The sequence below is a fragment of the Schistocerca americana genome, chromosome 9 (genome assembly GCF_021461395.2).
Source record: "Schistocerca americana isolate TAMUIC-IGC-003095 chromosome 9, iqSchAmer2.1, whole genome shotgun sequence".
NCBI lineage: Eukaryota > Metazoa > Arthropoda > Insecta > Orthoptera > Acrididae > Schistocerca > Schistocerca americana.
In genome coordinates this window covers 76,029,913-76,043,673 of record NC_060127.1, presented here as the reverse complement: position 1 = coordinate 76,043,673, position 13,761 = coordinate 76,029,913, and the positions used below count along the sequence as shown (strand labels likewise).

Below are 13,761 nucleotides of genomic sequence, written 5' to 3'. Positions count from 1 at the left end.
GATTGTTTAAGTATCTGGGTGTAATGTAGCAAAGTAATACGAAATGGAACAAACATGTGAGGATTCTGAGAGGGAAAGCAAACGATCGACTTCAGTTTATGGCAGAATTTTAGATGGCTCTGAGCGCTATGTGACTTAACATCTGAGGTCATCAGTCCCCTAGACTTAGAACTACTTAAACTTAACTAACCTAAGGACATCACACACATCCATGCCCGAGGCAGGATTCGAATCTGTGACCATAGGAGCAGTGCGGTTTTGCACTGAAGTGCCTAGAGCCGCTTGGTCATAATGGCCGGCTTGGAGAATTTTAGAGAAGTGTGGTTCATCTGTAAAGGAGACGACATATAGGATGCTAGTGCAGCCTGTTCTTGATTACTATTTGAGTGTTTGAGATCCACACCATGTCGGATGAGAGGAAGATATCGAAGCAATTCAGTGGTGGGCTGCCAGGTTTGTTACCAGTAGGTTGAAACAGCATGCATGTGTTACAGATGTGCCTTGAGAACCTGAATGGGATCCCCAGAGGGAAGGTGACAGTCTTTCTGAGGAATGCTGTTGAGGGAGTTTAGAGAACCAGCATATGAAATTCACTGCAGAACGATCCCACTGCTGCCAACATACAATTCACGTAAGGATCTTGAAGATGAGATTCAAGAAATTAGGCATATACAGCGTGAGTCGCATAAGACGTAACAACCCCATTATTCCGGGGGCGATTGCTCGTATCGACAAGCGGTGTTCGGCGAATCATAGCTTAAAAGACGCTGAGAACTATTGTATGATTGAAGGTCGAGGCGGTCGGAAGTGGCTGCAGACTGTAAAGACGCCTCGCGCGACCCGCAGGCCGAGATGCCGTGCTCTATGCAGCTTGCACGGCCTACGCTAGGTAGGTAAATCCTCATCCGCCCTCTTTTAAGCAAAGTTTGAATCACAATAGCAACATGCGTTACATCACTATACGCGTCTTTTCCAGAGTGTTCGAATGATGGTAAAAAAAGTATAGCGTTCCATTTAAAAAACATGTACTAGCCTCATTATCTCGGATAATATAAACGTTGTGATTATTGTGCATGTACCAACGTATGTGCTCCATATTCCGCTATGATTCGCCGAAAACGGCATGCCGATACGTACAATCGCCCCGGGAATAAAGGGAGTGTTACGTCTTACGCGACTCACCCTGTGTACAGTCATTTTTCCCTCACTCTGTCTGCTAGTGGAATAGAAAAGGAAATGAGTAGTAATGATACACGGTAACCCTCCACCATACACCTTATGGCAGCTTCTGGAATATACAGGGTGTTTCAAAAATGACCGGTATATTTGAAACGGCAATAAAACTAAACGAGCAGCGATAGAAATACACCGTTTGTTGCAATATGCTTGGGACAACAGTACATTTTCAGGCGGACAAACTTTCGAAATTACAGTAGTTACAATTTTCAACAACAGATGGCGCTGCAAGTGATGTAAAAGATATAGAAGACAACTCAGTCTGTGGGTGCGCCATTCTGCACGTCGTCTTTCTGCTGTAAGCGTGTGCTGTTCACAACGTGCAAGTGTGCTGTAGACAACATGGTTTATTCCTTAGAACAGAGGATTTTTCTGGTGTTGGAATTCCACCGCCTAGAACACAGTGTTGTTGCAACAAGACGAAGTTTTCAACGAAGGTTTAATGTAACCAAAGGCCCGAAAAGCAATACAATAAAGGATCTGTTTGAAAAATTTCAACGGACTGGGAACGTGACGGATGAACGTGCTGGAAAGGTAGGGCGACCGCGTACGGCAACCACAGAGGGCAACGCGCAGCTAGTGCAGCAGGTGATCCGACAGCGCCCTCGGGTTTCCGTTCGCCATGTTGCAGCTGCGGTCCAAATGACGCCAACATCCACGTATCGTCTCATGTGCCAGAGTTTACACCTCTATCCATACAAAATTCAAACGCGGCAACCCCTCAGCGCCACTACCATTGCTGCACGAGAGACATTCGCTAACGATATAGTGCACAGGACTGATGATGGCGATATGCATGTGGGCAGCATTTGGTTTACTGACGAAGCTTATTTTTACCTGGACGGCTTCGTCAATAAACAGAACTGGCGCATATGGGGAACCGAAAAGCCCCATGTTGCAGTCCCATCGTCCCTGCATCCTCAAAAAGTACTGGTCTGGACCGCCATTTCTTCCAAAGGAATCATTGGCCCATTTTTCAGATACGAAACGATTACTGCGTCACGCTATCTGGACATTCTTCGTGAATTTGTGGCGGTAGAAACTGCCTTAGACGACACTGCGAACACCTCGTGGTTTATGCAAGATGGTGCTCGGCCACATCGCACGGCCGACGTCTTTAATTTCCTGAATGAATATTTCGATGATCGTGTGATTGCTTTGGGCTATCCGAAACATACAGGAGGCGGCGTGGATTGGCCTCCCTATTCGCCAGACATGAACCCCTGTGACTTCTTTCTGTGGGGACACTTGAAAGACCAGGTGTACCGCCAGAATCCAGAAACAATTGAACAGCTGAAGCAGTACATCTCATCTGCATGTGAAGCCATTCCGCCAGACACGTTGTCAAAGGTTTCGGGTAATTTCATTCAGAGACTACGCCATATTATTGCTACGCATGGCGGATATGTGGAAAATATCGTGCTATAGAGTTTCCCAGACCGCAGCGCCATCTGTTGTTGAAAATTGTAACTGCTGTAATTTCGAAAGTTTGTCTGCCTGAAAATGTACTGTTGTCCCAAGCGTATTGCAACAAACGGTGTATTTCTATCGCTGCTCGTTTAGTTTTTATTACCGTTTCAAATATACCGGTCATTTTTGAAACACCCTGTATATGCAGACGTAGACAGCAATACGGTGTCTTTGTAAAGTGAGCTCCCACCACTTGTCTGTTGATTCCACACCACACAGGTAGCACTCTATGACCACCATTTGCCCTGACTGATGCTACAATCTTATTCTCAGATAAGCTGTACATCCACCAACTGTTTGTGTGAATTGAGTAGGTCTGTATCTCAATAATGATGAAACGACACACAGGCACATCTTTGTTTGTTAGAGTGTGTGTGTGTGTGTGTGTGTGTGTGTGTGTGTGTGTGTATGTGTGTGTGTGTGTCTGTGTCCGTCTGTCTCTACCGGTATCTCAACAGAGCTGAAAGTTTCCGACAGCGACTGAGCTGGATCTAGCGGACCCTGTGGTGCATGCCCACTGGGCTACGCCTTCAGCAGCTCTGGACTATGAGTGCCCCTGCCTCTGCAATATGGGATGGCTGGTGGCAGTCACATGGCCCATTCACTCTCAGAGCCACTTTGTTATGATGGTATGCAGATGCTGACAACATCGCTCGTCCTTTAGTTCAGAGAGCCTGTTAACTTGTTCACTGATCATTTCTGTTTCTGTCCGGCTTTCGTGTGATGACAGTTGCCGCACCACTCTGTATCCCACCTCACCTTACCATTGTGTATGAAGTTGTACACAACAGTTAGGAGGTTTAGTAAGGTATTTTAGCACACACGCACAGAAAAGAAAAAGTTTCTGTTATTTCCACGCAGTGTAGTTTGAACATGTGTGCACGTTATTATATGGAAGCATCAATGGCGAATTCCTACGTGGTATTTCACATAGCTTTACTTGCAGTGTTATCGCTGAAGTAGGCACTATTTTTGTAGCCAGAATGTTACAGGTTTCCCTTGAGATTCACGAGAGACGTATGTTTATTGAGACGACTGTAAGCTGTTCAGAAAGCCAATGAGTATTTCTATACCACATTGGGCATTGTACAGAGTGTTATTTTTCTATATTTTTTCTGTTCATTCTCCGTATATTGCTGTAGTGTGTTACAAATGCATGCTTTCCTAGTTCAGTGAAACAGTGTTGGATTAAGAATGTTTGTTCTTGATCCAAGCCTGATATTACAACTTATCACATTAACCTCAGTTGCGTTACTGTCAAGTGACACTGAACTGGTTTGGATGTTCAGTTAAACAATGATGTTGCAATTACAGTATTGTGCACATGATAATACAAGGAAAAAACTTCTGCCTTCTTGGGAACTTCTTTTTTATGTGCTCTGTCATTCGTATCTGACCAATTCAAGATGTTCGTAATTGTGATTACTATAATCGAATTTAATGGATTTCCTTTCATACTGAAGTGGACGACCTAACACTTTTCCTTATTTGGAGACAATAACCACTTTTCACAGCATACAAGTGTCATTCATCATCCAGTAAACAGTCTACATGGACAGCTCAGAATGTTTTTTCCTAAATCGTTAGATTAGGAACACACACACACACACACACACACACACACACATATATATATATATATATATATATATATATATATATACTTTTTAAGTCTTTGTATGTGTGTGCAAAGCACTGTGAAAATATCTCAAATAATAAAGTTATTATTATTACAAATGATTGAAGCGATTTCACAGCTCTACAATAACTTTATTATTTGAGATATTTTCACAATGCTTTGCACACACATACAAAAACTCAAAAAGTTTTTTTAGGCATTCACAAATGTTCGATATGTGCCCCTTTAGTGATTCGGCAGACATCGAGCCGATAATCAAGTTCCTCCCATACTCCGCGGAGCATGTCCCCATCAATGAGTTCGAAAGCATCATTGATGCGAGCTCGCAGTTCTGGCACGTTTCTTGGTAGAGGAGGTTTAAACACTGAATCTTTCACATAACCCCACAGAAAGAAATCGCATGGGGTTAAGTCGGGAGAGCGTGGAGGCCATGACATGAATTGCTGATCATGATCTCCACCACGACCGATCCATCGGTTTTCCAATCTCCTGTTTAAGAAATGGCGAACATCATGATGGAAGTGCGGTGGAGCACCATCCTGTTGAAAGATGAAGTCGGCGCTGTCGGTCTCCAGTTGTGGCATGAGCCAATTTTCCAGCATGTCCAGATACACGTGTCTGTAACGTTTTTTTCGCAGAAGAAAAAGGGGCCGTAAACTTTAAACCGTGAGATTGCACAAAACACGTTAACTTTTGGTGAATTGCGAATTTGCTGCACGAATGCGTGAGGATTCTCTACTGCCTAGATTCGCACATTGTGTCTGTTCACTTCACCATTAAGAAAAAATGTTGTTTCATCACTGAAAACAAGTTTGGCACTGAATGCATCCTCTTCCATGAGCTGTTGCAAGCGCGCCGAAAATTGGAAGCGTTTGACTTTGTCATCCGGTGTCAGGGCTTGTAGCAATTGTAAACGGTAAGGCTTCTGCTTTAGCCTTTTCCGTAAGATTTTCCAAACCGTCGGCTGTGTTGCGTTTAGCTCCCTGCTTGCTTTATTCGTCGACTTCCGCGGGCTACGCGTGAAACTTGCCCGCACGCGTTCAACCGTTTCTTCGCTCACTACAGGCCGACCCGTTGATTTCCCCTTACAGGGGCATCCAGAAGCTTTAAACTGCGCATACCATCGCCGAATGGAGTTAGCAGTTGGTGGATCTTTGTTGAACTTCGTCCTGAAGTGTCGTTGCATGTTATGACTGACTGATGTGAGTGCATTTCAAGCACGACATACGCTTTCTCGGCTCCTGTCGCCATTTTGTCTCACTGCGCTTTCGAGCGCTCTGGCGGCAGAAACCTGAAGTGCGGCTTCAGCCGAACAAAAGTTTATGAGTTTTTCTACGTATCTGTAGTGTGTCGTGACCGTATGTTAATGAATGGAGCTACAGTGAATTTGTGAGCGCTTCAATCATTTGTAATAGCCCTGTATATATATATATATATATATATATATATATATATATATGTGTGTGTGTGTGTGTGGTCCATTGATCGTGACTGGGCCAAATCTCACAAAATAAGGGTCAAAGGTAAAACCTACAAAGAACGAAAATTGTCTAGCTTGAAGGGGGAAACCAGATGCCGCTATGTTGGCCCGCTAGATGGCGCTGCCATAGGTCAAATAGATGTCAACTGCGTTTTTTAAAATAGGAACCCCCATTTTTTATTACATATTCGTGTAGTACATAAAGGAATATGAATGTTTTTGTTGGACCACTTTTTTCGCTTTGTCATAAAAGGCGCTGTAATAGTCACAAACATATGGCTCACAATTTTAGACGAACAGTTGGTAACAGGTACGTTTTTTAAATTAAAATACAGAACGTAGGTACGGTTGAACATTTTGTTTTGGTTGTTCCAATGTGATACATGTACCTTTGTGAACTTATCATTTCTGAGAATGATTGCTGTTACAGCGTGATTACCTGCAAGTACCACATTAATGCAATAAATGCTCAAAATTATGTCCGTCAACTTCAATGCATTTGGCAATACGTGTAACGACATTCCTCTCAACAGCGACGCATGTTGTCAGTTGTGCGACTGGATTCGTGATTTCCTGTCAGGAAGGTCGCAGTTCGTAGTAATAGACGGCAAATCATCGAGTAAAACTGAAGTAATATCAGGTGTTCCCCAGGGAAGCGTCCTGGGACGCCTCCTGTTCCTGATATGTATAAATGACCTGGGTGACAATCTGAGAAGTTCTCTTAGGTTGTTCGCAGATGATGCTGTAATTTACCGTCTAGTAAGGTCATTCGAAGACCAGTATCAGTTGCAAAGCGATTTAGAAAAAGATTGCTGTATGGTTTGGCAGGTGGCAGTTGACGCTAAATAACGAAAAGAGTGAGGTGATCCACATGAGTTCCAAAAGAAATCCGTTGGAATTCGATTACTCGATAAATAGTACAATTCTCAAGGCTGTCAATTCAACTAAGTACCTGGGTGTTAAAATTACGAACAACTTCAGTTGGAAAGACCACATAGATAATATTGTGGGGAAGGCGAGCCAAAGGTTGCATTTCATTGACGGGACACTTAGAAGATGCAACAAGTCCACTAAAGAGACAGCTTACACTACACTCGTTCGTCCTCTGTTAGAATATTGCTGCGCGGTGTGGGATCCTTAGCAGGTGGGATTGACGGAGGACATCGGAAGGGTGCAAAAAAGGGCAGCTCGTTTTGTATTATCACGTAGTAGGGGAGAGAGTGTGGCAGATATGATACGCGAATTGGGATGGAAGTCATTACAGCAAAGACGTTTCTCGTCGCGACGAGATCTATTTACGAAATTTCAGTCACCAACTTTCTCTTCCGAATGCGAAAATATTTTGTTGAGCCCAACCTACATAGGTAGGAATGATCATCAAAATAAAATAAGAGAAATCAGAGCTCGAACAGAAAGGTTTAGGTGTTCGTTTTTCCCGCGCGCTGTTCGGGAGTGGAATGGTAGAGAGATGATTGTGGTTCGACGAACCCTCTGCCAAGCAGTTAAATGTGAATTGCAGAGTAGTCATGTAGATGTAGATGTAGATGCATTGTCAGTGGATCACGATAGCAAAAATCCTTCAACTTTCCTCACAGAAAGAAATCCGGGGACGTCAGATCCGGTGAACGTGCGGGCCATGGTATGGTGTTTTGACAACTAATTCACCTGTCATGAAATATGCTATTCAATACCGCTTCAACCGCACGCAAGCTATGTGCCGGACATCCAACTTGTTGGAAATACATCGCCATTCTGTCATGCAGTGAAACATCTTGTAGTAACATCGGTAGAACGTAGGAACTCAGCATTCATTGTACCATTTAGATTGCCATCGATAAAATGGGGGGCCAATTCTCCTTCCTCCCATAATGCCGCACCACACATTAACCCGCCAAGGTCACTAATGTTCCACTTGTCATAGCCATCGTGGATTTTCCGTTGCCCAATAGTGCATATTATACCGGTTTACGTTACCGCTGTTGGTGAATGACACTTCGTCGGTAAATAGAACGCGTGCAAAAAATCTGTCATCGTTCCGTAATTTCTCTTATGCCCAATGGCAGAACTGTACATGACGTTCAAAGTCGTCACCATGCAATTCCTGGTGCATAGAAATATAGTACGGGTGCAATCGATGTTGATGTAGCATTCTCAACACCGACGTTTTTGAGATTTCCGATTCTCGCGCATTTTGTCAACTACTGATACGCGGATCAGTCACGACAGCAGCTAAAACACCTACTTGGACATCATCATTTGTTGCAGGTCGTGGTTGACGTTTCACATGTGGCTGAACACTTTCTGTTTCCTTAAATAACGTAACTATCTGGCGAATAGCCCGGACACTTGGATAATGTCGTCCAGGATACCGAGCAGCATACATAGCATACGCCCATTGGACATTTTGATGACAATAGCCATACATCAACACGATTTCCGCAATTGGTAAATGTTATAACCAGGAATAACACAATAACCTCTTCAGTCTGGTTTATTGAATCACAAATCACTTTTTAACAATTATGTTAGCCAAGCGTCTACCCAGGCTCACACTCAGAAGTAATGCATAATTAAAGTTTGGTTCCAAATGTGCATGGTGGGGTGCACGTTCCGTAATTATTCCCAAGTCCAGTGAAGTTGAGTCTCTCCGAGTGAAGTCGCAAGATTTCCGCCGAGCAGCCAGGTAACCTCGAGTGGTGCGGCGAGTCATCCACAAGCAGCTGGAACACGGCGTACTGCACTTCTCGATGAGAACTGTCGTTTGCGGCGGCGGCCGGATTTATATAAGGCTTGCTAGTTAATGGAGCCGTCGGCTGGGGTCGCTGTTTTCCAGGGAAAACCAATCGCAATGTTTCCTGGCGTAGCCAATTGCTGGGTGCTGACAAACGCGCGCGCGCGAAGGCGGCCAGCGATGGTAGCCGCGAGCCGCCCGGAGAAGTGCGGCCTGCGGTGTATTTCTCGGCCACGTCAGGGAGCGTGCGTGTGAAGACGGCCAGCGATGGAAGCAGCGCGCCGCCCAGAGAAGTGCGGCCAGCGATGTATTTGGCGGCCTCGTACTGGAGCGCGTTGTTCGGTGTTTGTTAGAAGTGGTGTATACCACAGTAAACGGTCCATTTTAACACGGGTAATGTATCACGAAGCAAATACCGTCCGCACTGGCGTAATGTTACGTGATACCACGTACTTATACGTTTGTGCGAAAAAAGTGGTCCAACTAAAACATTCATATTTCTTAATGTACTACACGAATATGTAATAAAAAATCGGGGTTCCAATTTTTAAAAAAACGCAGTTGAAATCCGTTTGACCTATGGCAGCGCCATCTAGAGGGCCACCCATAGCGCCATCTGGTTTCCCCCTTCAAGCTAGACGACTTTCATTATTTGTAGTTTTTTCGTTTGATGCTTGTTTCGTTAGATATTTGGCCCGCTCACTATCAATGGACCACCCTGTGTGTGTGTGTGTGTGTGTGTGTGTGTGTGTGTGTGTGTGTGTTGTGTTTTTTTGTAAAGTGATTTTTTTTGCAGTATTGCGGTGATGCTGCTGTAAAGACCACGTCTGTTTCTCTCACTACTCCATTAGTGCCAGAGAGTGAGCATTTACAGCCACCTACCTCACCATCACCATCAGCTGTAATTGTTGATGATGGTGATTGGTGATTTGGTGATGAGGACAGTGATAGCATTGTTATAGTAAAAGAGGTCATAAAAATTGTGAATGATTGAGTAGAATAATATATTTAAAGCAAACAGTAGTGCTGTATTCGCATTATTTGGAATATTTTCTCATATCCTGCAAGCTTCCCTTAAATTCTCTGGTTACGTTTGTGCTACTATTTCATCACAGGACAACATAAAATTCCTTCAACTGTAATGAAAAGTGCGTAATTAGCTTTGTAGTCCTCTTATCAAATCAGTTATACGAAACATCGCAGTCATCACTGTAAACTGTGAAGACAAAGAAAACAGAGTTTCTGAAAAAATACATACATGCTTAAAGATATGTCCCTCAGGATGTATTAACAGTGTTAGCATAAGATTAGTTTTCCCTCAACTCAAAGGCCCAGCAACTAAAGCACTTGTATTATGTGGAAGTAAGGATCCATTCATTTTTTTCTTCCAGTTTGCAGCTTCATCATGGGAGGACCAGTCAATTACTAAAGACCCTTGCAGCGAGGTGGCTCCATCTGCTTAGGTGTGGTGGTAACTGTTCATTTACATTGGAATGCATAAGGTTTTATGGACTCTTACACATAGATGGGTATATAAACAAACTTACGCAAGATTGTAGTTCAGTGCCCACATATGGTATTGTTGAATCATACACCTCCATCCCGATCGATGCATGACATGTATAGTATAATAACGTAAGGACAGAGAGTTTGGCAAGCTAACTCCAGAAGGTCACAATGTCTCATAAAATCGATAGACATGAGTCTGCCACATAATCCCAGTAGATTACTCCACAATGTCACATAACACTGACAGACATGACTGCCGCCTTTGTCAACACTCATGTTGTGTTGCATAGCAGGTATTAATGAAACTCTGAAAAAGTCTGCTCTTGTAGATCTACGCACACCCTGTTGTCACGTATTTTAACTGCGCCAGGAAAGTCTCCTACAGATATTGTCTGTTCGTCCAGTATCACAGACTGCTAAACGTTTTTGTGGAACAAGGCTGAAATGTGCATTGACATGTCACACAGTTGATACCATTCATCCATGGTTAATGTTACTCTGACTTCACTAAATCGAGGGTTTTCAAATACTGCCACTAGTCGGAAGTCCCTGGTTGATATACCAATAGAGACACAGTTACATGCATTGGTGTACACACTATAGGTTTGGTCTAACAGCATTATGTTTATGTCAAGTGATTGCTGCTATAACGACTTCGCCTCGCTTTCAAGGAAAACATGCATTATTAGTTAAGCTTATTTGCTTTTTATCCCTATTCATCATCACGAGCGTTGATACTTGCACTGCCTCGCAGTCATTACAGCCTTCTGTTGTGACATTTCTCTGACAAGTTTGTGAACTATTTATCAAAGACTATGAATATATTTTTGCGACCTCTACTGCCATTATTATTTTCTTACCTATGTCTATGCTTCTGTGGTTGAGACATTTAGGCGGTATGGCTGATAAATGCGTCAGAGTGAGAAATAGCCTGCTGATTACTACGAGCACCTCTATACACTTATTTAAGCTACGATTATTTATTATTATTTAATTTACGACAATATCCTCATTACAATTTCTAGAAAACCACAATAACAACAGCCAGTTGTTTCAATCAGTTCATCAGCATTCTCATCACATCGTACTGTTGGCAAAAAAAAAAGGAAGTAAATTGAACTCGTAGCAGCGAGTTGTAAGAATGGCGGACTTTTGTTCAAATACAAGATGATTCAAAGAAACAGTAAATTCTGAAAGTTGTGTTGATAGCCGTGGGCGAATGGCAGCAGTGAATGATGTATGCTACTCTGTCAATGACACCTTGCCACTTGGTTATCATGGATGTTGGGAGTAGTTAGCAACATGCATTTGCAATCAAAGCGTGTTACAAGAACAATGACAGTCTGAAGGGACAGATAAAGAATCCTGCTGTCATTTTAATTTAGTACACCCTGATGTGTTCCATCAACATAAGCAATTAAAACATGGATACATAATTTCGAAGAAACGTGATCAGCAATGAAAAAGAAACCTCCAGGGCATGTGCGAACTGTTCATACTCGAGACAATATCCGAGCAGTATGAGATGCTGTTATAAGAAGTCAATGTTGGTCAGTCTGTCGTCAGCCAGCATTTTTGCAGCTGCATAGTCCAAACATGCAAGAATATTAGTAGATCACTTGCAATGCCATACAAACAAGTTGCAGATTATGCAGGAACTGGAGTGCAGTTATCATGTCATGTGACGACAGTTCTGTGAATTTATGCTTCAAAAGACAGAGGGCAAGGAATTTACTAACAAACTGTGGATGTCAGACAAAACCCATATCCATCTCAGTGGATCTGTGAACAAACAAAATTCTGGACATGGGCCACAACACAATCCTACGGAGATCCACCAGCGTCCATTGCACAGCAAGAAAGTTACCATGTGATGTGTTACATCATCATACAATGTCATAGGCCTTGGATTTTTTTGGACCAGAGTGCACATGCAATTACAGTTGCATTGGACCACTATGTTACCTTGGTTGAAACCTTTGTTGTGGAAAACCTGCAGAGATTTCCACACAAAGCCTGGATTCAACAAGCTGGGGTAACTTCACACACAGCACAAATCGATGGCAGCTGTATGTCAATTGTTTGGGGAACATGTAATTTCGATAAATGGTGATTTTCAGTGGCCTCCGAGATCGCATGATCTCCTGATCTGTCAGCTTGTGGTTTCTTTTTGTGGAGTCACCTTAAAAGCATATTGCTCCTTAGTCGACTTGTGACAATGGAAGAATTCAAAGCCAAGATCCAAGAAGCAGATGCTGAAATTGCAGTTGAAATGTGTCAAGCCATGAACAACGCAAAGAAGAGAGTACAGGAATGCTAGCGTAGAGGAGGAGCTCACCTGCCAGATGTCATCTTCAAAACATAAATTGTACTTTATGTATTCTGAAATGGCACTATGTTTATTGTTAAATGATGTAAATAAATATTTAAAAAAATAGTTTTCATGAAATTATTTACTTTTCAAAATTTCTCTTTCCTTTAAACCGCCCCACAGCCGATGTCTTCATTAATCATTATCACTGTTAAGATTCAAACACAACGAGAGTGTGCTGTGTATGGGTATGTAATAGTAACAAAAAAACTAAGTATAACATAAAAACCAGAATGACAATTAGAAGTGGATCAGTACTTCTTGTGTGGACAGGCATTTTAAACAATGCCACTTCAACATGCAGCATTTAATACATATTAGTCATAGTATTGTGACACCATGAGTATGGGGAGTGCTGGCACTTGGGGATGGGGTGTGGATCACGCAAATTGCAGATGTTTGGGGTGGGGCCTCTCCTCTCCCCTCCCCTCCTTCACGTTGACACACGGCAGGGTGTCATGATTCTTGGAATGGCCTTGGAGATAAGGAAATGCTAATGCTGTCACTGAAATATAACATGTGGAATTGTCTCAGGTGTAATGTGACACCACAGATAAGAAATCGCTGATGCTGATGTCAGCACATTTCTGCCCAAAATTCTCCTTGCCACCCTACTCCTCGATTCATCACTGAAGCCACTGTTTGAAACTTTGTAAGTAGGCTTTATCGAGATAGGTTGGGGCTACTTCAGGCATCTGCAAACTGATCTCTTTCAAACTTTTCTGTGGGTCAAAAACACCTGTAATCATTCGCCTTGCCTTCCTTTGTGTATCTTACATGTGTTATCTTGTCCCGTTAGTCCTATTACGGGAGTTGGACCAAATTATAGAAACACTGCGATAAATGCTTGCAGGCTGGACTGTTGTATTTACGTTGCAAGTGTCAGTCAAGGTCAGAATACTGTTCTGTGTAGTTGTGAGTGAACTACGCTAGAGTTAAGTGAAGTCTAACGTAGGCAAATTGTTGGTGCTCATATCATAGGTTCTTCCGTAATCAAGGTAGTCGAAGTATTTGGTGTTTCAAAAGGCACCGTATCGAAGATTTATACCACGTATCAGGGAAGCAGAAAAACTTCACCCGCTCAGTCACAGTGTGGAAGAAAGTGTGTGTTAAGACTTGGAGCCAGCTGCAGCCTCACAGCGCGCATCATGTTGGACGCGGGCATATTATTACTAGGGTGCTTGAGTCCTGCCACGGCGCGATAGTCACCAAGGTCGTTGGCCACACAGTATGTTGCCACTGATTGCGTAACAACTATGTTAACAAACACAGAGGCCAGGGATCAGGATACTGGCTGCAGACAGGAATACCAATTGAAACACAAC

General features: G+C 43.0%; 1 protein-coding gene across 1 annotated transcript in view; it reads left to right on the top strand.

Moving 5' to 3' along the window:
• Positions 1–646: 646 nt before the first annotated feature.
• LOC124550669 (endothelial zinc finger protein induced by tumor necrosis factor alpha-like) overlaps positions 647–13,761 on the top strand; it is a 119,154-nt gene continuing 106,039 nt past the window's right edge. Inside the window, exons 1-3 of the mRNA XM_047125392.1 lie at positions 647–676; positions 7,345–7,380; positions 12,300–12,331. Of these exons, the coding sequence (XP_046981348.1) occupies positions 647–676; positions 7,345–7,380; positions 12,300–12,331 (98 nt within the window). The remainder of the gene's footprint in view (positions 677–7,344; positions 7,381–12,299; positions 12,332–13,761) is intronic.